General features: G+C 30.5%; 3 protein-coding genes across 3 annotated transcripts; 1 reads left to right on the top strand and 2 right to left on the bottom strand.

Annotated features, from left to right (window-relative positions):
- Nucleotides 1–391: 391 nt before the first annotated feature.
- Nucleotides 392–6,386, bottom strand: LOC111695387 (glutamate-gated chloride channel alpha). Its single transcript, XM_023464707.1, has 10 exons — nucleotides 6,308–6,386; nucleotides 6,041–6,192; nucleotides 5,845–5,936; nucleotides 4,060–4,148; nucleotides 3,619–3,757; nucleotides 2,701–2,904; nucleotides 2,232–2,308; nucleotides 1,340–1,435; nucleotides 1,023–1,146; nucleotides 392–519 (listed from the first exon to the last, which is right to left on the bottom strand). Exons 2-10 carry the CDS (start codon nucleotides 6,184–6,186, stop codon nucleotides 425–427), a joined length of 1,062 nt encoding a protein of 353 aa, XP_023320475.1. The 5' UTR covers nucleotides 6,187–6,192; nucleotides 6,308–6,386; the 3' UTR covers nucleotides 392–424.
- Nucleotides 6,387–6,735: 349 nt separating this feature from the next.
- Nucleotides 6,736–18,785, bottom strand: LOC111695386 (uncharacterized). Its single transcript, XM_023464706.1, has 17 exons — nucleotides 18,707–18,785; nucleotides 18,468–18,530; nucleotides 17,633–17,722; nucleotides 17,122–17,212; nucleotides 16,372–16,427; nucleotides 15,212–15,311; nucleotides 14,577–14,723; nucleotides 13,407–13,467; nucleotides 12,757–12,845; nucleotides 12,601–12,701; nucleotides 10,903–11,031; nucleotides 10,729–10,795; nucleotides 10,484–10,671; nucleotides 9,418–9,541; nucleotides 8,242–8,348; nucleotides 7,945–8,067; nucleotides 6,736–6,857 (listed from the first exon to the last, which is right to left on the bottom strand). Exons 1-17 carry the CDS (start codon nucleotides 18,757–18,759, stop codon nucleotides 6,767–6,769), a joined length of 1,680 nt encoding a protein of 559 aa, XP_023320474.1. The 5' UTR covers nucleotides 18,760–18,785; the 3' UTR covers nucleotides 6,736–6,766.
- Nucleotides 18,786–24,090: 5,305 nt separating this feature from the next.
- LOC111695371 (serine protease inhibitor dipetalogastin-like) lies at nucleotides 24,091–25,287 on the top strand. Its single transcript, XM_023464686.1, has 2 exons — nucleotides 24,091–24,127; nucleotides 24,349–25,287. The coding sequence occupies exons 1-2, from the start codon at nucleotides 24,091–24,093 to the stop codon at nucleotides 25,161–25,163; spliced, it is 852 nt and encodes a 283-aa protein (XP_023320454.1). The 3' UTR covers nucleotides 25,164–25,287.
- Nucleotides 25,288–25,297: the final 10 nt, after the last annotated feature.

Genomic DNA, 25,297 nt, shown 5'->3' with positions numbered 1-25,297 from the left:
GAAAGTTATAGGAAAATTCCGGAAATTTAAGTTAAAGCTTACGAAATTTTTTTTAAGTTTCCCAAAATTATAGTTTTGAAGAAGTATTACAAAGATTTTATATCTTTTCTTGGTGGATTTCTATCTATCTCTTAACGAAATAAAAATAACATTTTCATGAAAACCCTGTACTCTGCACATCGAGAAGAAAAACTAATTCATGCTCACAAAAAACATTTGTTTACAATTATTTAACAAAAAGAATTAAATATGTCTTATTAAAAAAATATTTTCCATCAGAGCTGAGCCACAAACTTTAATTAAGGTTCTCAGAGCTTTTGAAAACTTATAAGAGAAGAGAAATTAGGTTTAACTCGTTTTTACAGCTCTAGTTACTATAACACCCTTAAAATTATTTCAAACATATATTTTATTTCAATAAATTCTAGATATAATTTCCACCTACAAAATAATAGAACAGTCCATATGTCCAGTACGCCAGAGAGAATAGGAAAATGATCACTGGCAAAATGATCTTAGCTAAACAAAAAACTAAATTATAAAAATAATAAATAATATTTTAATTTCTAAACTAAATGTGTATGTAAACAGTAAATATGCATTATGTCTAACATTTTAATAACGGAAAAATGAAACACATAATTTTAAATCTGTTTGGGACTGCAGAGGCAGTTTTAAGTGACCCTACATTTATATTGTAGGGTACCGTTGTGAATCAGGCATCATTCTCTTTTTAAATAGATGCTTACTTGAAATTTCATGGCGTGACAGTCCTTTAAGAAGTACTTACGAGTTTTATGATTATGATGATGATCATAATCATGATCATGAGTATTATGATTCATTAAAGTGTTAGTTTAAAGAATATATCTAAGTAAAATTATGTACTTTAATGATAAATATATATCTATCTATCTACTACTCTTATTCGAAACAACCAGAAATGGTTAGAGAGGTCCTGGCTAAATAAAACTATAAAAATTGTACACTACCTGAAATTTATGTTATTCTTTATATCCTACCTGCAATATCTCCAAGCCTAATATAAAATTCATCTTCATGTAATAAATCATAGAACTTTCTTCGGGCATTCAACTCTTCCTCTTCATTTCTTGCTACTAGGCTACCATCATACATCAGGTTAGTCTAATCAAATAATTCTTTCAATCAGAATCTTTTAAAGGGATTTTTAAACTATTTAAAAATGCAAGAAATACTCCACTTTTTTAACTATGCATACACTTACGTTTGAGGGTGTATTTCAAATTAAAGAATACAATGAATTAAAAAGATTGAATAATGTCGTCTTGAAAATTGTTGAGTGATTTTGGTAAATGACCTTCTTTGGTGATTTAGGTTTAATTTGGCGACTTGTTCCATGGTGGTTTATTTCATTTTCTTGCCGTTTACTGTCCATATAGGTATGCAGCAGTACCTGTAAAAGAATAGTTAAGTGCATCATGATCATCATCTTGATTATCATTATCATCTATATCATCATGATCATTATGTTCAGCATGATAATCATAATCATCATAATCATCATGATCTTGTTTATGATCATCATCATAATCATCATCAAAATCACCATCATCATCATCATACTCATGATCATAATTATCATGATCATTATTATTATGATCATTATCATTATGATCATTATCATCATGATCATTATCATTATGATCATTATCATCATGATCATGATGATGATCATCATCATCATCACCATGATCATAATCATCATGATCATACTCATCATCATCATCATCATCATGATCATGATCATCATGATCATAATCATCATCATCATCATCATCATCATCATCATCATCATCATCATCATCATAATCATCATCATCATGAGCCTCATCAGCATGATCATCATCATCATCATCATCACCATCACCATCAATATTGATTGATCATCACCATCATCATCATCCCCGTGATCATAATCATCATCATCCCCATGATCATAATCATCATCATGATAATGATCATGATCAAACTAAGAAAATGTTAAACTTTTTTTACCTTTTTACACCAGAAACCTGTAAATTAGGTATAGAACGATTTATAAATTATCCATTAACAAACTATTTAAAAACGCTCGTCGACATAATGACTTAAAAACATTTCTTCGCATTTTAAAATTGTTACCGAAAGCGATACCCATCTTAAGCGACAAAAGTGAAAGGGGAAATTGAACATTAAATATGGAATGTCACCTCAAAGAAAGGAATCATTTGTGCAAAAATGAGCCAAATATCAATCATTTTCACATAGGCTGTAGGTGGAAGGGCTCCTGAAAAGTTTTTAAAATATAATGTTTAGGTTTAAGTTCAAAAAAGACTAATTTATTTTTTCAAATTTTAAAAATCAGTTTGTTTTTTAGAATTCAGAAACGTGAAAATTATCCATTCCTACTGATATCCTGTCTTAGATTGACAATTAACAAAAAGCTCTATGGACACATGTATATTGTATAACATTGAGCCCGAAACTTATAAGACAGAGTATCGTAATGAAACCCAGTATCGGAAGCTAATATTTGTGTTAAAAATATTATTTTATTTGTTTTCTTTACATTTTTTTTCGAATTTCTTAAATGAAAATCAACGCAATCAAGAAGGAAACTCTGAAGTTTTGTTCAACGATATTTTCTTAAGAAACTGTACTATAGTGTATACAAAATACCTGAGACACTGATAAAAAGTGTTGTGAGTACTAGCAGAGCTGTCAGGTTGACCGTAACTACAGCTTCAAAGAAGAAGGGTTTGAAGAAGTTTGTTGTGTAAACAATAACAATAAGGAGGAAAGAAGGAAGATAGGTTGTCAGTATTTCATTGATTATTCTTCTCTTCAGTAAAATCACAAGACGAATTCCATCCGTTGGTGAGGCTAGAAAAATAAAATCAAATTTACAAACACTGCAGTTAACTCAAATATAAACATGGCTGTCACGAAATTAATACATGAGGATTTTGCAAAGAGAAACAATTACGTTGCAGCTTTGAAATCTTTATACCCTAGGGGTTTGGAAATTATGTGAGTTAGTTAGCCGCATACAACGCGACGGTCAGATGACTCCTAAAGTCAAAGTTTGAAATACCATTAGGTACCATACCATCAGTTTAAAAATATAAGAATCAAAAATCAGAATTTGAGGTAAGTAGGCAAGTGTTTATAGTTCCTTTAATTCAGACAAAGGAATTGAGTTTTTTCTAATCACTATATCTTTGGAACCGGATGCTGTATACCTTTAATATTTCAAACTATGAATTATGTTAGACCAAATAATCATAGTTTGAAATATCAAAGGTTAACATCTTTAGATAGGATAAATATAGGGATTAAACTTTTTTAGTTTGTGGCAAAAACTCAGTTCCTTTATTGAAGCCAGATAAAATCAATTATAATTTTTTGACTAGAGACATATTGATATTAATTTCATTGGTAATTAAGCCTTTTCTAGAGACAAAGGTGGGGGCTTTTTTAACATTGCCCAAAACAGATTTATTGATTGATATCTTTAGAATGTTTTTAAATTAAGATATTCAGTTATTTTACAAGGACATGACATGTAAAAATCAATTAGTATTTGTTATTACTTACTTTGATTGCTATAGCCCAATGTCCATGAAAGAATAATGTACTGTGTAAGAACAGTTTTTCCTTCCATTACTATTCTATCTGGAGTTATTATCAAAACTCTCTTTTCTAAATCTCTAACCATCATTACAACTTCGCATTTCTAAAAAGAAACTAATAATTACCGAAAGCAAAAAATTGTGTTTAACTACTAAAAAAGTGAATAAAAATATGAATGCAAAAAGTACGAATTTATTGATTGAACGAATTTCAAATTTGAGAAAAAAAAGTTGCATTTCTTATTCTGAACTGCGTAGAGTCTAGGCTAGATCCCAACCGCTGGTTCAACCGCTCCCGCTGAGTTTTTTTTTCTCCAAAGTATATATAATTCTTATTAGAACATGTATTTCGGATAGTTTTTGTAAAAGACTATAAATAACGAATTTTATCATGTACTGCAGATACCTGTGTGTCGAAAGGATACATCTGCAGCTCATATTCACACTTAAAGGTTTTTGTATAAATCTCTTGAAACTCAAGAATATTTTCATTTCCTTAAAATAAATCAAAAGATATATGACAAATTCAATGAACCAATACAAGTAGAGATAAACTTTGTAAACTGATATGTCAGATTTACAACGGTCTTTTCACTTCAAAGCTTTCTCCCAGCAAGGATGACATAAATCCTTATACTTATAGCTAAACATTGAGTTCCAGACTCCAGAGTATATATCATGTAAAGAGTAAGAAGATCTGAGGCCGAATTTAAAGAATTTGAGCCGTGGCTTAAATCCGCCAAAACCCGGTATAAATGAAGCGCCGGCTTAAATCTTGAAACATTTGGTACAATTTGAAGTGGAACCAACCATATTTAAGCCGCGGCTCAAATTCTTTAAATTCGGCCTCTGACAATCTGAAATCCCATGTTTATTGGAACACATTGTATAAGAATATCTATGTAATCCTTGATAAAACAAAGGTTTGAAAGGAAACAGTTGTCAGTGGTGCAACTAGCACTTTTGTGAGGGAGGAGGGGGGCAAAATTTGAAATTTAAGGGGCTGGGATGGGGGGAGGGGGGATACGAACAAATTTTCAGAATAAACGTGGTTTTTAGGACTTAAAGTAAAAAACGCATTTTTTATTGTTAAATTAAGGGTTAGCTCTGTGCTCAATAATGTATACCAAATTCTTTGAATATCCATGGTTTGGTCCTGTGTTTAAAAAGATATAGTTCCGACAGCTTTAAAATGAACGACATGAGTAAATTAATTGAACATGTGGTTGGCTCTGTGCTCAATAATATTTACCAAATTCATATAACATCCATGACTTGTTCTTGTGTTTAAAAAATATACTTCCAACAGCTTTCAAATGAACGACTTGAGTAAATTAATTTAACATGTGCGCGAAGCGGCAAAAAATTTCTGTTCTTCTAGTGTCTTTTCATGTATTTCTTAGTGTCTGTTATTCCCTGGTTTAGTCATATTTACTATGTATATAAAGTCACTTATTAAAATCTACAACGAAATATGCTGGGGGGGGGCGAAACTCGGTTCGCCCCCCCCTTCTAGTTGCCCCACTGACAGTTGTAAATCGGACATGCCACTTTAAAAATGGAGGAAAACTTAAAATTACGTTTACAGCCTCTTTAAAAGAGGAATCTATGATCGAAAGTCACAGCAAAAAAGTTTTTTGGGAAAAAAAACTTGGAAATAAAATTTTTGGTAAAAAAGTCCCAATTTTCTTAAGTCTTAGGACAAATGTCATTGGAAATAAAGTTCTGAGTTTTAGATTCCTTGGATTTTTTTTCCCTAAAGTAATATGGGGACTGCCAGTAAAGTCTCATGAAATAAGATCACAGAAATTAAAGTTCTAAAAAAATCCTTTGTCTTGGGAAAATAAGGTCAAGTCTTAGACGTTTTCATAAAACGGACTTTTCTTCTGTGCATCTGCATATTGAACATAGTCAGGGGTGTTTTTAATATCAAGCCCCTTTTTTTCCATGGTTGTAAACATCTTTTGTTTCCATGCAGTTTCCACTGTAAAAGGACTTTTTATTGTATAAAATCATATTGGAACCATGGGGAAAAAATCATAAAAAAACTCTCAAAATGGAATGACTTTATTTCCAGAGATTTTTTTTTACCACAAAACTGTTTTACATAGCGTTACATAGCGTTAAGATTTAGATCTTTATTTCCGAAAAAAAATTCAGAACTTTTTTCCCGGTAAAAAGAGCAGTTTACCTTTGAATATGTTAATTTCTTCAGCAACGTTATCTGCACTTCTTGTAAAATTTCCTTCCCTGGACACTGTAACCTCAGTGTCTTTACCCAAACTGAATAATATTTGACGAAAATCAGAAAAAAAAACTTTTTAAAAAATGACATCACGGCAAAAAATGTTGGTTAACACTCCCTTTAAGATGAAACTAAAGCTTACTTTGTAGCTTCATTGCTATCTGTGTTTATGAATACAATCAAAGGAATCCAAATTTTTTGGATTTCATCCTTTGACAATGCATTGGAGGATTTGGTAGATTTCAAGTTGTAGTATCTTAATCGGTAGTCATGCCATTGCATTATCATTAGGAACTAGTTTACAATTATTGTCATATTCATGATTAAACACCCGCAAAATTATTATAAAGAGCTTTTATTTATGAAATTACATAAATATTCATGTTAAACAATATTACAATATTTGTTCCTTTAATTCAAATTGATGATGAATTTCTTCAATCTTCAGAACATCCTTAAGAATTAGGGAGATATTCACATTAACAGGAATTGGTTCCTTAGCTTTCACATCATAACTTTTAAGAGTTTAATTTAATTTATGTTATCCTTGTTTAACAATAAAGAAGTATTCTACCCCTACCATTAAAAAAGATGTAATCAGCATGAATTGCAGGTCAATCATGAAAGAATGTTTTCTTATCGAATGTTCTCTCTGCCATCTTTTTGCTCATTTTCATTGGAGATCCTCAGATTTTAATCAAAGGCCCTTTTATTATCATTAAATACCCCAGAAGTCAGGAACCAGGGGTTTTATTCAAGCATAAAAAAGGTTTTTTTTAAAACCTCAGAAAATCAATACAAAAGCGTTTACTGAAATTATATTAGTAATTGAATAATATGTAACTAAATTAGGTCCTGAAGGGTACAATTATTCTTTTGTAATTTTCTTTCTGGAAAATGATCTGGCATCCGTCTTCATCTGACTCATCCAAACAGTTGGTAGTTTGGTCACATCTAAACTTTCGAAGGCATTCAATTTAACATCAGAGTAATTGGGTCTTTGCCACTTTCTTTGCAACTCAATGTCGTAGACCTTAGATATTTCTAACTGTGAAATCGGTTTCATCAAATTTTCTTAGTTTGCAATATCAAAGGTCTACAATATCAGGTGTCAAAGAAGTAGGGATCAGCAAAATAGAGTTTGTGGCAATAATGCATGCTTGCATATGATAGATTTTTCTTATGTGGCAAAGGAACTGAGTTTTTACTACAAATTATGATTTTACAATCGCCATATCTTTTCAACCTGATGGTGTAAACCTTTGATATTTGATCTAAAATGATTTATTGTTTGAAATATCTGAGGTCTCCGACAATCAAATGCAAAGATATAGGGATAAGAAAATCAGAGTTTGTGACAAAAACTCAATTTCTTTATTGAGAGATCGCAAATGAGTTAAATAAGCAAGCATTTATTATTTTTTGTGGTGCAATTTATTTTATAATTTAACTAAATTAATTCCTTTCCTGTTTTTCCATCCACGTGAGTTATTTTTATGAACAACAATTCATTCTTATTTTAATTTAAAGTTTTCGTCTTAAGTTTTAGAAAATTTGCATTGAAACAATTATCAAATAATAAAAAACTATGAAAAAATAGTTTTCTGATTAAAAAGGTTGTATATTTTATGTGTAAAGGATTTGAGTCTTTGAAACAAACTCAAATTTTCCAATCCCAATATCTATCGAACCTGATGGTGTAGATCTTAAATATTTCAAACTTAGATTATAAACTCTAGCAGAATTACTAGTTTGAAATATCAAAGGTCTACAACATTCGGTTGCAAAGATATAGAAGTTAGGAAATCAGAGTTTGTGGCAAAGACTCAATTCCTTTTTTCCTAGAATTAAATGTTATTACGGCAAAATAAAACAAGCGAAATTCAGAACAATGAAATAAAAAAGAGTGAGACCAAGATAAAATGATAAAAATTCTAAGGCTAAAAAATTGAAGAGTATCCATACTGGCAAAAAAGATTATCACTCGTGCTGATAGAAAAACTCGGGGTTGGAAATAAAAAAAAATTAATTTTTACTCAACGCCACCTTTCATCCATATCAATACATTGTCCATCATCACAAGTGAACTGGTTCTGGGAGCAAGTAGTAAACTTGATTATTTTTAGCGTAGATTCTCCAACCTTCTTACATGGATCTGAATTCACTCCACTGAATTATAACAATCTTTTATATTTATACAGTTTGTTTATTTGATTAATTTTCATGTGATCAGTTTTTTAACTTTAGATAGTACAAAAATTGAATTTCATTATATTTGTAACAAGAAAATTTAATTCATAAATTTTATAGAATCTTGAAAGTTCTTCATGGTTTAATTTATACCTAAACTCAAATTTATTTACACCCAGAAGAAGTGAGTCTTCATTAGATGTTGAAAAAGCAACACTAGAATTTACTTTCCTGTCATACCAAAGCCATTCAAGATTTTTCTGGAAATATTATGGTCATTTTTAATAAATGTAACAAAGTAAAAACATGCTGTGCAAAATATATATATTATATCCGGACTATTACACTGCAAACTATCCAGGAGGAGAAGGTCAATTTCAATTGACATTACTGTCACAGCTTTGTGACTCCATTGCTCCTCTAGTTCTGATTTTACGCACAAGTGTAAGAAAAGCTACTTTATTCGGTTACATATTATAAATTCAAAATTTTTTTGTTCTTTTCAATAGCTCTTCAATAACAGAAGTTATGATCAAAACATATAAGTTGTCAATCTTACTTGCATTTTACTTTAGTTTGACGTGATTATATTTTGAATCTACAAAATTTAGATTTTTGGAATTTTATGTGTTTATTATTCTGGATGAACAAAACCATTTTCAAAAAGACAATAATTTTCATGTTGTCCGAAACAGCGGTGATTTTTTTCTGATCTTTTTTCTTACTTTCTCCACATCAAGGAGAATTAAATAGAAGGAGGGGGCAATAGGGTTTCCGTACACTTTTCTGTGACGTTTTTGGACTGCTGAAGAACTAGTTTTTGCGTAACAACAATAACAATGGCAGCCGATCTAATGTAAACAAACATGAGTTAGTATACGGTGAATCTTTATCTAACGCCAGAAATGTCAGATGTTTGTTTATCATTTGTGTTATTGTTTACAATCTTTATTATTGTTGTTACGCAAAAACTAGTTCTTCAGCAGCCCAAAAACGTCACAGCAAAGTGTGCGGAAACCCTATCGCCCCCTCCTTCTATTCAATTCTCCTTGCTCCACATTGAATTGTTTTCAAAATATTACTGTACCATAGTTAAGAGTTTTGGTGGTTTTCTACGGTTTTGATGAGACCCTTAACTAGGTACATTTAAAATAAAGTTCAAAATTCATTGCAGTAATCAAAATGTCCCGATCTAATAATAAACTAATTCAATTTTTAAAGACTTCTAATGATTTCTAAACAGATTATTATACCTTTACTTTGTTACATTTCCTAAAAATCATACTGTAGGTTAGAGTTTTATAAAATCAAACATTTTAATACCCACACCTTATCAAATATGATAATAGAAGATGATGTCCCCATGTATAAGATAGACCCATCCAAATCAATATTGTAAAAATATTCTCTGTCAAATATAGACGCTTGGCACAATCCTCGGACAAACAGTTTTCTACAAAAAAAAAGACAATTTTAATTTTATCAGCGGTCTAAATAATTTTCAATTCAAACATTTTTAAAGGGACTTTAAGCGTAATTTTAAGTGTAATTTGCGCAACGTGCACCACGAACTCAACACATTTATGGGTTAAATTGGAAATTGCCTTCTTTACATGGAGATTTACTTGATTAATTACGCGTACAGTCCCTTTAAGCAGTGTTTACATTTATTGAAAGGGTTTGATGAAGAACTACAGTTGAAAAATAATTTTGTTTAAGTCTGGCCTATGAGGCCCAAATAATTACAAAAAAAGTTTTAATACTGGCAGTTTCACACTGAAAGACAGGGCGGGTACAGAATATCTACAAACGTAATGTCTAATTTTCTAAACACCTTACTTTTTAAAACCCCCCAAATGTACAAGACAACTAAATTCCATTTAAAGGTAAAAACGCAAACATTTTTAAAACTTAATTGAAACAATTTGAAACCATTATTTAAATCTAATTTCAGGGTGAAAAAAAATCAATTTTTTCCGAAAAGTTGCACATTTAGAAAAGCATCAAACTGTTGATTAGCTGTATATGATTAGATTTTATTCTATTTACTTCAATCTGCAGAATAACATAATATATTACTGGGATTGTTTTTTATCTCAACATGAATATTTTAATTAAGTATTTTCCACATTAAGAGTTATAATGGCTGTGGCAATGATTCACATCTTTGCTTCGACATTCTCATGGTACACTCTCTTATTTCCGTGATGTTTCTTTTCCAAAAATGAAAAGTTTTTTTTTATAAAATGAAATTTAGGTGTTTTATACCTTTGACACTTTAGGTGTTATGATTTAAAGTGGTTTGACTGACACATTAGGTGTTTTGAAGTGGGGGTGTTATTTTTAAACGCCAGCCCCTTTTAAGTTTTCTAAAAATATGTTTATAAATAAAAACCTAACAGGATAATCCACAATGCACGCAGTGCACATGTCATATCCATTACACTCTGAATCCAGTATCCTTGCATCAATAACTTGAGAATAGGTTGAGTTGGTGGCAGTATAGGAAGCATGCAGTCTAATGCAATTATATTCATGGGAACCTAGATAGGGTCTCCCGGGCAACCAGTTTAGATAAGTTATCTGAAAAGGTTAAAGTTTTATCTTCTAAAACTTGTAAAAATGAAATTACAACTTTACTTGTTTCTTGTTATGAAAATGTCTCCATACTCCCTCTTCATCTTCATCATTAGTTCCAAACCAAACCCTGAAAAAATGATCACTTTATAATCATTCGCAACTAAATTTCAAATTGATAATGACTTCAAACCCTATTTTTTTATATGTTTAATACTGTAAATTTAATAATTTTACCCAGTATTGTAACCATTTTTATCTTGAGCGGAACAGCTAGAATTCTGAAATCTTGAGGATGAAAGATACTTAACAATATCATCAAAATCTTCCTTTGTATCATAGGTCAGCTGACGACCAGATAACTTGCTGTAAAAGATATCAAGATATTATTAATTAGTATTATTTTATAAATTCAATTATAGAATAGAAATTACAGTACATCTATATAATAAAAGGAGAACATACAAAACATATCATCACTAAACATATCCCAACGAAACATATCAAAACAAAACATATCAAATCAAAACATATCAGCGCATAACATTTCAATCAACACACAAAACTTCAAAACAAACCTTATATAAACAAAACATATTTGAATACAAAACATATCAGAGACAAAATACACTAAAAGAAAAGCTTATCAAAAACTAATTTTTTCTTCACTTATGAACCTGCAAAAGACCCTTCTTAACAAAATAAACTCTGCAAAAATTAGGAGTAAAGTAAAGATACTTCCATGCTTCCTTCGCACTCCTGATGAAACTGTTTTGAAAAGTTTTTTTTTGAAATTCCGGATTTTCTATTCACGAAGTCGAACATTTATAAGAATGATATGGAAAGGAATTGAGTCCTTGCCACAAATTCTGATTTTCTAATCCCTATATCTTTTGAACCCTATGTCGTAAACCTTTAATATTTCAAACTTATATTATTTGATCTAACAGAAGTCATAGTTTGAAATGTAAAAGGTTTACGACATTAGATTCCAAAGATAANGATATGTTTTGTATACAAATTGATATATATTAATAAATCTTGTTATTGATATGTTTTGTATACAAATTGATATATATTAATAAGTCTTGTTTTTGATATGTTTTGTATACAAATTGATATATATTAATAAGTCTTGTTTTTGATATGTTTTGTATACAAATTGATATATATTAATAAGTCTTGTTTTTGATATGTTTTGTATACAGATTGATATATATTAATTAGTTTTGTTTTTGATATGTTTTGTTGTTGATATGTTTTGTTGTTGATATGTTTTGTTTTTGATATGTTTGTTGTTGATATGTTTTGTTGTTGATTTGTTTTGTTGTTGATATGTTTTGTTGTTGATATGTTTTGTTGTTGATATGTTTTGTTGTTGATATGTTTTGTTGTTGATATGTTTTGTTGTTGATATTTTTTGTTGTTGATATGTTTTGTTATTGATATGTTTTGTTGTTGATATGTTTTGTTGTTGATATGTTTTGTTGTTGATATGTTTTGTTGTTGATATGTTGTGTTGTTGATATGTTTTGCTGTTGATATGTTTTGTTGTTGATATGTTTTGTTGTTGATACGTTTTGTTGTTGATATGTTTGTTGTTGATATGTTTTGTTGTTGATTTGTTTTGTTGTTGATATGTTTGTTGTTGATATGTTTTGTGTGCTATAATGTGGTTTTAATATGTTTGTTTTGATATGTTTAGTGATGATACGTTTTGTATGTGCTCCTAATAAAACACGACATTCATATATATATATGATCCGTATGGACGGCCAAATGGCTAGACCGAATGGGCTAACATTTTTTGTGGACACTCAAGGGCAGCCTGGGGGTGACATAGGCTGAAATTTTTTTCTATTTTTTTCCACGGGCAACGCGCGCCGGGCCCTTCAGCTAGTACTGAATACATGTTTTGTTAAAAAAAACTATTACCTACAAGTGTGTGCTCCCCAAGGTTGGTTTGAACGCTTTATAGGTATTAAATGAATGCTGTAATTAGCAGACTTACAAACATCATTTGTCCAATCCAATATCTAAAATTGACATGCATGATTTTTACTAAGCATCTGTTTAAATTTTCAAATTTACCTCTACTGAAGAAGTTTTCTTAGCACCAATCAATTTCCAATTCGAGTATTTCCAGCTTACAATGTCCCCTTCCATTGAAACTATACAGCCTATATAAGTGAACATATATTATGTATACTACATATGTACACATGAGGTTAACCCCTATATTTGGGATCTAAGATCTAATGAAAGATGAGATTGACACTTTCGATAATTAATTGAAAAAATGCAACATAAAAACAAATTAAAGATTTTCGAAATGCCCACCATCTTCTTAATAGCAAATTTTGACTTTGTCAATAAAAATTTTCAGCGACATAAAGCAGGATATCCTTGGAATCTGGGATGCATATTTATCAACATTCATCTTTAGCTCAGGAATTGTTATAGGTTTCCTCTGATTGACTTCGGCCCCAGTAGTAAAATTTTAATGAGTTCAAGTCAAAAATGTATGTTACGCTTTTCATGAATTTGTAGATTTCTCTTTTTATTTTTTGAGGATCTTCACAACAGATTATCAAATGGTCCAATATAATTTTCATTAGCTTTTTAGAAAACTTAGATATCTTTTATAATGATGGAGTTTTTAGCGTTTGAAAATGGACATTTAAAAATAAGAAATCTATGAAAAATATTTTTATTATACAGAATTGATTAAGCTATACTGCCTGTTATATTTCTTAATTCATCCTCAGATAATATTTTACTGAACACTTGCATGTCTGTAACCTAGAAAAATTAGATGTTATCAGAGAGTTTTGAACGAAATTTTGTACAGAGGCCGTTCCTTCCATAAACTACGTTGGTCGACAACTTGACGTCTCCTATATTTGTCGTGAAATGTACGGAGAAATATCTATCTATCAGATAAGAATTTAGCATGAGACATCTAGCGCCCAACATATCGTCCCCCAAAGTACGTGAAATACACGACCACTTTCTATGGAGAAAACGGACTCTGGGGAGTTATTTTATTATTAATATTAAGATTTTTGATTTATTTTCACACACAAACAAAAATTTAATGATATGGTGCGGGATACTTTGAAAAAAATGTTAAATAAGTCAGACAAAATAATTCTTAATATTCATTTTAGTACTAGAATGTTAGAAAGTAATATATAGACAGATTTTTAATCATGAAAAATATTTTCAGGAAACATTCATTGCAATACTAAAGGAGCAACGAGATCACAAAGTCATATAGAAATGTCAATTTAATTTTACCTTCTCCTCTTGGTTAGTTTGCAGTATATGTGTACATTATAATTGTAATTGGCTAAAGCCCGTGATTTTAAGAAAATTAAAATTTTCAAATTCAAGAAAATACGACTCAGGTCTAAGCTGTCGTTGGGCCTTATTTACGGCTGCATGGGGCTTATAGGTTTAAGTTGCATCTAATTTACCAAGAGTTCCAAAACAGGTTTAATTTTGGCACATTTTCGTGTTTGGAATTGACGCATTCCAGGTGTTGATGAGACATTGAGCCTTATTCTCCACTAAAACCAACCAAGGTTGGTTTTATTTTAATTGGGCCTAACAACCTCAGTCTAAGATCTCGAAGCTGTAAATCACGTCCCACAAGTTGCCGTCAGAGTTAGGTGTTAAAGCTGGGTTTAAGAAATTACGACCCTAGCCGAAGCTTTTAAATCGAGGGCTCTGGATTCAGCGTATTTTATTATTTTAAATCTTGGGCTCTGAGCATATATTTTTAAAAGTTAAACTTAATTAAGCTTGTAAAGATACTATTGTAAATCGGGCATTGCCATCTTTGTATTTAGGGGCAAATAAAATTACGCTTACAGTCCTTTTAAGTGTAAAATAGATGGGTAAGTAACCTTTCCATATGTTGACATAAACTGTTCTTCTATTTCTCTCCACCAACAACTTGGAGAGGCCACTGTGAAGGTTTCACTCACATTTTTCCAGAATGTTACCAAAATATCCCAGTTCACATCGAAAGATTTCTTTCCATTTTCAAAAAGCTAAAAAATTAAAATCTTTCAAAGACTATCGGAACTATCAAAACTAACTAACATTCTTTTTTAGTTAAACGAATAGTTAAAACTAACGATGCGCAAGTTTTAAGCGTTTGAAAACGAAAAACGAAAATACAAAACTATAATATTAAGGCAAAATTGATCGTTTTTGTTCAAATTTTATCTACCCAAATTTTCTCGGAACAATCGTTTCGTTTCTTTCTTCTTAAAAACTATCATAATTTAGTTTCATCACTATCAAAAACAATGGTTTTAAAAAACGATTGTTATCTAAGCGATCGTTTCTTTTTAGATTTTTTTTTCATTGTTTGCGAAACAAACGTTAAAAAAAAATCAAAAATCCCCATACCTACTTGCAATCAGATAGTGCCTAGATCGAAGAACGGGTAGTTTAAAAAAAATATATGGGAAATGAACGATGAACGTGTCCAGATCTAGTCAGGTATTTGTATTTGTATTTGTATTAATCCCACCTGAATATTTCCTGTTTCCATATTTAAAGTAAAACATGTATGTTGCCAGGTCTGAAGTTCATATACTTTGGTTCCAAGCCCAATCCATTCCTCATTATCTCTACAAATTTGTCAGTCAAAATAATTTGTGCCACAAAGATTCAGTTGGCCTGTATTTTGTAAAAAAAATATATGCTGTGTCCAAATAGTAGGTGTAGTTACAATATCACTATATCTACCAGTACCAGGTAATGTATATATTACAATCATACTAGATTTATAGGTACTCATTAATGTAGATATATATATCGATTACACTAGATCTAAATATGGTACCATTAGATGTATATATTACAATCACACTAGATCTACTAGTACCAGTATATATATATATTACAATCACACTAGATCTACTAGTACCAGTATCACTAGATCTACTAGTACTAGTAGATATACATTACAATTACACTAGATATACTAGTACCAGTATATATATATATATTACAATTACACTAGATCTACTAGTACCAGTATACATATATTACAATTACACTAGATCTACTAGTACCAGTATATATACATTACAATTACACTAGATATACTAGTACCAGTATATATATATTACAATTACACTAGATCTACTAGTACCAGTATACATATATTACAATTACACTAGATCTACTAGCACCAGTATATATATATATATAACAATTACACTAGATCTACTAGTACCAGTATATAAATATATTACAATTACACTAGATATACTAGTACCAGTATATATATATAACAATTACACCAGATCTACTAGGACCAGTATATAAATATATTACAATTACACTAGATTTACCAGTACCAGTATATATATATATTACAATACACTAGATTTACCAGTACCAGGTAATGTATATATTACAAATTACAATTATAATAGATTTATTAGTACCAAGTATTGTATATCAGATTTACACTAGATCTACTGGATACCATGGTAAATTGATATAAAGTATGAATTCAAAATGCTTTCAAAATCTGTTGGCCAATTATTACCATTAAAAATATATCTGAACTAACTTTTCTAAATTGATTAATCGCCAATCATCAATTATTCCTTTTCAATTGAGCAATCTTTATTATATTCTGAAGTCTAAAAAGAAAGATGAAACACGTGTTAAGTTTACCCATATTTAAATCCAAGCCAGGGACCTGTCTTCCAAACGCCATACGCAATACCTTCCTGAAAATCAAATTAAAATATTTTTGAATTAAATATCTTTGCACCCCAATGTTGAAAACCTTTGATATGTCAAACTATAAATTATGTTAGATAAAATGATCTAAGTTTAAAATATCATAATTGTATACCATCCTGTTACAAAGTTAGCGCAACTGTTAGAATGAAATCCTTGAATTATGAATTTTTTTTGGACAAAATCATGTTATTCTAATAATTTTCTCCAGTTTTTAAGCTGAAAACTCTGGTTTTATCTATATGAATACTTTTCTTGTCATGGTGTGTCTGTCTCTTTGTTTGTATCCAATAAACGTCAAAACGGCTTACCGATCCGGCCAACATTTTTGTGGGACCTCACAGGACCCCGGGGATGAATGATCAAAATTAAAAAATTTGCCTCAACAAACATTCGATTTTCACAAAATTTTGAAAATTCACGATTTGTTTTAATAAAATCCGCAAACTATTTGGTTTTTGTTTTACAATGTATACAAAGAGAAAAGGTTCACATTTGAAATAGTTACGATGGCGCAGCCAAGTAATATAATTTATTTAGTAATGGTTGCTCTTTAGTTGCTCCTCTCTACATGCCATTACACAAAGTTAGTATGGTTAAATTTCAAATAAACCAGAGTTTAGTGATATATTATTTTCAAATATTTGAATTTATCCGGATTAACAATATATGAATACTTACTTTGAAAAAGGTTTCATCTTCATTAAGAGTTCCAATGGATGCTATGACAGACCAGAGTGCTTGAGGGTATTTGTAAACAAATGGAAACTGTCTGCAGTACATCAAAATAACAGGGTTAAATTATACGAAATACAACAGATGAAGTGGGGTTATTTCTTAAATGTAAAATGTACATGTTAAGTAAAAACGAACTCATTTGTTGCTCTTGAAAATTTGAAGATATCCGTTCTTGGCAATGAAACCTAATTGTACCATAGTAATGGAGCAGTATATTACCTGAACAGAATAGCATTAAGATTTACTTAAAATTACTGGAAACCGTGGTGTAGTAACATTTTTAATTTCCCCAAAAAGCATTTGTACAGAATTTTATCGTCCTTTAAGAGATGAAAACGGGAAACCTTTCACCCCAATTGGGACAGCTAAGTAACTTAACATCACGCTATTGGTTGAACCATATGTCAGTAATGTTGGTAGAAAGGTGGTAAAATACATTACTCTATATTCAAACCTGAAGCAAACAGTCATCTTTGAAGAGTATTTAAAATCTGCCTGAGTAACTACACACTCTTGATCTTTACAACTATAGCAACTCTCCGTCCTAAATATGATATTCTTTTTTCATAAAAAATGTTGTTTAAATTTTCAAACGATGATACGAATAAATTTGATCACTTAGAGAAATTAAAATCGATTGTACTTTGTTTTTCAAAACTATCGATTTAAAATTGTTAAAGATCGATTGTATCATATTGATCAGTCAGACCGTAAATGTGGTCTCTCATGTTGACACCTAAAATTGACGAAGATACAAAGTGTGTTAATTAAGTTAAGCGATATTTTTTAGAGTAACTTCTAATCGTCAGAGCCCAGCATTTTTGTTTGGTTTTTAAGTTCACTATATCCATCTCGTTGATTTCTCAAAACGGACAATAATCATTCAATTAAGGAAAGAGGATAAAATTACAGGGATGCTTACAAAATATAGTTCCGGGACATAAAACTGATCGACGTTAAATGGTCAGAGATTTTTTTGTCGTGATAAACATACTACACCTAAAAAATGTTACATGGCTGAGAGTTGAGACGTCTGGTACCTCTAAAGAAATTCACAAAACTTTCAACACACACAGCTAACTTTTAACACACACCTCATATTACGCATTTTATACCAAACTCCAATTATTTAAATTAAATCATAATTGTTAAATTCTAATATATCTCCCGCGAATTTTGAAAATACTTTAGTTTCAGCCCCGAAAAAAAAAAAAATCGACAATTTGAAATTGATATCTTCCTAGCCTACTAAATCTTTCTACTGAGACATTGTATCAATATGGAATTACCTCAAATCAGAATATTTATTCATGAAGTAAACATCGGTTGGGACGGCTTGAATATTTGTAGATCTAAAAATACATTTCAATTTTGTCTGTCCAACTCAAAAACGTCAAATAGGGCCCAAAATTTATTTTCGATATGACCAAGGTTGTATCTGGAAGGGTTTTAATTTTGTAACTGTAAGTGACAAATTTCACTTGTAAAAACAAGAAATCCGTCATTTACAGAGTTTTAAAAAACTTACATGATTGAAATGCTTAAAGCAATGATGCAGACGAATCTCACATTACTCAGCATTTTATCTTTCTTAGATTGTTATTCCTGCAAAAATAAAAAATAAATCTATCAAAATAATCAAATCATATATTTTTCTGAAGTAATAATTATAAGAGATATTTACAAAAAATAAGTTTAAAATAAATATTTGTACGACTTTTAAAGCAGAAGAGCTTAAATACATTTAAGCTGTAATTCTCAATATATACATCCAGCAATAACCTATCTTAATAAACAATAGAACATGTTCTAGACTGATTAGGATAAATATATATATAAACATATTTCTATATATAAAAAGTTGTTTGTCTGTTTGTTTGATTTTCCGATCATAACTCAGGAATCCCTGGACCGATTTGCCTCAAATTTTTATTGGAGAACTCTGTAGACCCACGGGAATGTTCTTAGCATGGTTTTGAGATTCTAAGTTGAGTAGGCTCAATTTTAACGGGGAAAATACAGGGTGACCCCAAAAACATGGGAATTCAGTGACGAATTCGATATCGTCTTTGTAATGAATTAGCATTGTAATACCTAATTTCAAAAGGCATAATATTATTATGTCTGCTAGAGTTTATTTTATGAAAAGGGTAAAAGACTGTAAAGACTATTATGTCTCCGCAAGATGAACAGTGAAGAAGGACAAGTTTACTCTGTTTGTATACTGCAATTTTCTTGTTTACTAAGTACAATCGTATGCAGTCAAAACATAAACAAACAAAATGTAAACATAGCAGACGAAACTCTTACAGATTACAGCTTTCTCAGTAGGTATCACCATACTAAATCAAAGAATTATTTAAAAAGATGATATTGAATTCGTCACTGAATTCCCATGTTTATTGGGACACCCTGTAGCTAATGTCGTAATTTGACTCCCTTGGGCCATGCTGGGATTCTAAGCTAGTCTATCTAGTCTATAAAATGAAACAAGACATTCAAATATATGCTGCGTATAGCCGGCCAAACGGCTAGACCGATTGGGCTGAATTTTTGTCACCACTACGAAAAATAAATGTACAGCATATGTCACCACTACGGAAAATAAATGTACGGCATCAATTCTGCTAGATCAAAAAGTCAACTGTTCAGTTATTTTTAAATTATTTTTTTTGGATATCGACCAATTTTTGCTGTCTCGTATCACACTAAAAATACATCATTAAATAATTATTTAAAAAAACCCTACCTTCTATTCAGCTCTATTAATCTATCTCAGTTGAAGTATGGTTTTTAACAAACCAGATATTCCATAGAGAACATAAATATATTTTAATTAATTATTCACATGTTTTCACTTTTCAGGTGGAATTTTCAAAGAATTGATCATTTTAACTATAATTATGCTGCACTGGACCGAGATTATTGTGAATATAAAGGGAATGTACAGAAAAGTATATCATCTGACTCTCCATCCAATTTAAAAGGGTAGCATTAAAAGTTGGTTTTTTAAAGAACGAATGCTTTTCACTTTAAAAATTAATTGTTTTTAATTGTGGTTTCACTCCAAAGGTGACTTGCAGAAACAATGGAGGAAATTATCAATATTAAACACTTTTTAATGAAGATAAAGCGACTATATCTTCCACTTTATTAACAAGATCAAAGGTTTAAAGGGTACCTAAATACAATTGTAAATCGGGCATGGTCCCTCTTTTCGTGGAGGGTCACTTGAAATCACAAAGACAATCCCTTTACAGTTTAAAATATGAATTTTTAATGATTTTTTGAAGTCAGTATTAAACATTTTTTATGCAGTAGCACTTAACAGGAATAGAATTAGGAATAAGGACACTTCAAAAATCAGCAAGGTATAATGTTTATGCATAATTTGTATAGCACAATCTGAATTAATCTCTTTCTATATGAATAATCCATAAGAAATAATACTCATATTTTGTTTCATAATCTTTTAATAATATTTTTGAAAACTTGGTTTCATTTTTGGACGCACTGTTAGAATTGCATTTTAATCCTTATTCTCTTTAAAGTTTAAAACTTTATGACCGAGTGCATATTTATGGGAATGAAAACATTTAAAACATTTATGAAATGTTTTCTGAAAAACATGAATAAAAACTAAACTTATACGAACATCGAACATGCATTTATTTTTTATTTAACAAGCTTTAATTTGGTACAAAGACCTAATGCAGTAATTTGCTGAGTTGCTTAAAGAATTAGTTTATTGTTCGATAAGTGAACTTTTAACTATTTTAATATCTTATTTTGTATTGATAAAAATAGTAATGATTTACATTTCACATATGTTTTGTACTTTAAGTTACTACTGGCTTCGCCCTTGTTTTACTTAGTATTTTTAACTTCAAGCTGTTGCTCTTCTAATCACAAATTTTTCTCGATTCTTTAAATAAATCTAATTTTTCTGTACTTCAAAAAATGACATTTTTTCCATGCAACATTTTCTCAATTTGTGTCAAATTGGCTCAACAAAGCAGACATAAAGACAAGCAAGATATATTTATATAGATACATCTGAAAGTACTATCTGTACTTTAATAAAATATTTTCGTTAAAAAATCTAATTATTTATAAAATCTGTGTTTTTCATAATGCTACAACTGCTTCGTGTTCTCTTACTTTTGTATTAGGGTTTCAAATGTTCGAGATATCAATTCGTGACTCTTCGGGTATTTGAAAATTTCCAAATTTTGTTAAAGTTCAAAGCATTTTTTAACCCCAAAATATTTTTGTCGGAATTATCATTTTTTTTGTCAAAAAAGCACAATAGAATTTTTCGAGTTTTACAACAAAAAATTAAAAATTTTAATAATCGTGCAAAAAATGTTGTCGAAAGTTTTTCGATTATCACGAACTTTGTTAAAAACCCTATTTATAATTGAGTACTTTGCGTTTAAAAGATACTTATGCTTGAGACCAAACAGTATAGTTCAGTTCACAAATATTACTTTAAGAAGCAACATTTCATATTCTTCCTGTTAAACTAATTTTGATAGTTATCTATAAAATATTTATGAATCTCAAAATTGTTCACTGATCATACTATTTTCTTCCTTTCTAGTTTTTTGTTACACGAAACATGACGTTTGGTGAATGGTTTTGAATTTCTTCTTCCATACAATGAATTAGAGGTTACAAAGACATTTTAAACTATTAACCAACTGTCATGATTCCTGGGACACCCTGTATAAAAACATTTAAAACTATTAACCAACTGTCATGATTCCTGGGACACCCTGTATAAAAACATTTAAAACTATTAACCAACTTGCACCCTGTATAAAAACATTTAAAACTATTAACCAACTTGTCAGGATTCCTGGGACACCCTGTATAAAAACATTTAAAACTATTAACCAACTGTCAGGATTGCTGGGACACCCTGTATAAAACATTTAAAACTATTAACCAACTGGCATGATTCCTGGGACACCCTGTATAAAAACATTTAAAACTATTAACCAACTGTCATGATTCCTGGGACACCCTGTATAAAAAAGTCAAGAAAGTAGGAGACTAGTTCTTAAGAAAATACATTTCTAATGAAAAAACTCTTCCTTTCGCTTTATGCATTTGTATTCCATTCTTTAGGCATTTAAAAACTAATTAGTCAACAATCTCTCCACTAAAAAGGTGTCCCATTAAACAGTTTAAAATGTCTTCTTTTGTTAAGTGGTTGATACCAAAGAGCACAATAAAAAATATTATATAACAACCATATTATGTTAAAATATTATATAACAACCATATTATGTTAAAATATTATACAACAACCATATTATGTTAAAATAGTATATAACAACCATATTATGTTCAAATAGTATATAACAACCATATTATGTTAAAATATTATATAACAACCATATTATGTTGAAATATTATATAACAACCATATTATGTTAAAATATTATATAACAACCATATTATGTTAAAATATTATATAAAAACCATATTATGTTAAAATTGATTTCAAAGCAAACTATATTTGGGTCAAATATTTTAATTATTATAAAGATTTATTCACACACAGATATAAATACATATATAAATGGTGTATAGTTAAAATTTGTTTAAATAAATTTTTTTTTAAATACAGGTTTCCAAAAGAAAAGAGAAAAAAATATGCAAAATTATGCACAAATAGAAAACATTGATTTTTACTCACTAGATAACATATTTATCATTTCAGTTAATACGTAATCATCGAATCCTTCAACATATAAATTATTCATTCTTGTATTTAAAAGTTCTTGTAAAACCGGAACTTTCCATTCATGTTCCAATGGGACATCAAAATATTTCATTTGTTTCTTAACTAACATTTTACTCAGATCAAAAGGATTTACAGAACAATCATTTGCAATAAAATATAAATTTCTGCCAAGAACTGTGTTGAGGTCATTTTTACATAAATTAGAAAGAAATCTAATGCAAAGCTTAGAACTTGCTTCAATAGTCTCATAGAAAGACACACATCTGCTAGCTAACATAGTTTTTACATGTAAACATTGTGAAATACTTTCAATCAAGTACCTATGCGTATCTCTAGGCACATTAACATTTATTTAACGAAATGAACTGCAAAAAGACTGTAATGTCTAATACAGTATATTCAAAACTATTTACCAACTATCATGTTTCATGGGACACCCTGTAAATTAAGCATCAATTTCAATTAAAGAAAACACAAGATCTAGAACCTAAAATATTTAATTCTAGAACAAAATGGTCTTTATGAAATAATAACATAGTTATAAGACGTTTTAGTATTATTACTTTTAGTGAGAGAGACAAAAAGTGTTATTTTTTGTAGAACTGTAGAGTTCTTTACGTTTCTTTTTGTTTTTATTTTGGTTTGTTTTGTTGTCATTTCCCAGCACATTTTTAATTCTAATGCACTTTAATTCTTATACAAAAACATGGGAATAAAGCAACAACATTGCAGGTGATGTCTACTAGAAAATCTTAAGGATGATTTTTAACTCATACAACTGTAGTCTTTATCTTGTTCGTTACTCTATCCCCATGTTTAATAAGACATATCCTGTACTAAAATAATTTCTTAAGGTTTAAATGAGGTAAACATTGAAAAATATTAAACAATTAATAAAAAAATTCTTTAATCTGCTTAATTAATTACTCCTTAGTTATTTTTATTTTTTTTAGGTAATCCCGGAACAAATTTTGCTACTGGGTGTTCGGCTTGCACTAATGTAACCTATCCAGTGTGTGGAGCCAATGGACAGACATACAACAACTATTGCCAAGCAAATTGCCAAAATGTCAGCGTTTCCTGTGAAGGCAATTGTCCTTGTACAAATTCCGTATGTTCATGTACGGGATATTCTTCTAAAAGTGGAGTTTGCGGAGATGATGGATATTACTATGACAGCGATTGCAAAGCACGGTGCTATAACGTTGGAATAGACTGCCTGGGACAATGCCCATGTTCAGGTACCGGCACGGGAGTCACAGTCGTAGGATGCGAGCTCTGTACAAATTATAATGAACCGGTTTGTGGAACTAATGGACAAACTTATACCAATTACTGCCAGGCAAATTGTAAGAATGTAACAGTTAAATGCGAAGGAACTTGCCCCTGTACAAATACTGTTTGTTCATGTACAGGTTATGACTTTGACAAAAGCGTATGCGGGGATGATGGATACACATATGACAATGATTGCAAGGCCCGATGTTATAGTACGGGAGTTGCTTGCAATGGCCAATGTCCATGTACAGGCACTGGTACAGGTGTGGTCACTGGATGTTCAGCATGTACATCCTATTATGATCCTGTTTGTGGTGCAGACGGGCAAACATACTCAAACTATTGCCAAGCAAACTGCAAAAATGTTCCGGTGCAGTGTGAAGGTACTTGCCCCTGTACTAACACCGTATGTTCTTGTACTGGCTATGACAATAGCAAAAGTGTATGCGGGGATGATGGGTACACATATGATAATGACTGTAAGGCCCGATGCTATAACACAGGAGTGGCCTGCAATGGTCAATGCCCGTGTTCTGGTACAGGTACCGGCACGGTGACTGGTTGTGCTGGTTGTACAACCTATTATGATCCTGTTTGCGGGACCAATGGACAAACATACACTAACTACTGCCAAGCAAATTGTAATAATATTGCAGTCCAATGTGAGGGTATATGTCCGTGCACAAATAACGTTTGCTCCTGCTCAGGATACGACTATGATAAAAGTGTATGCGGAGATGATGGATACACATATGACAATGATTGCAAAGCCCGATGTTATAATACTGGAGTTGCCTGCAATGGACAATGTCCATGTTATTCTGAGGGCTGTGACTGTGACAGAGATCTAAGCGGTTTTGTTTGTGGACAAGATGGAGTAACGTATAGAAGTTTCTGCAGTGCCAACTGCTTTGGTTCTAAGGTTGCCTACAATGGGACATGTAAACCTTGAGAGTTCATGGCTAATTCAAATCTTACATCAGCGCTGGTGGAGGGGATAAAAATGCTTATATTTTATAATTATTTTATAATTGGATATATATTATGTTTTATATAACAATTTTGATAAACACATATTATTTGTGT

This window comes from Eurytemora carolleeae, unplaced genomic scaffold, assembly GCF_000591075.1.
Source record: "Eurytemora carolleeae unplaced genomic scaffold, Eaff_2.0 scaffold219, whole genome shotgun sequence".
In the NCBI taxonomy this organism is placed as follows: Eukaryota; Metazoa; Arthropoda; class Copepoda; order Calanoida; family Temoridae; genus Eurytemora; species Eurytemora carolleeae.
This window is presented reverse-complemented; position numbering and strand designations above follow the sequence as displayed.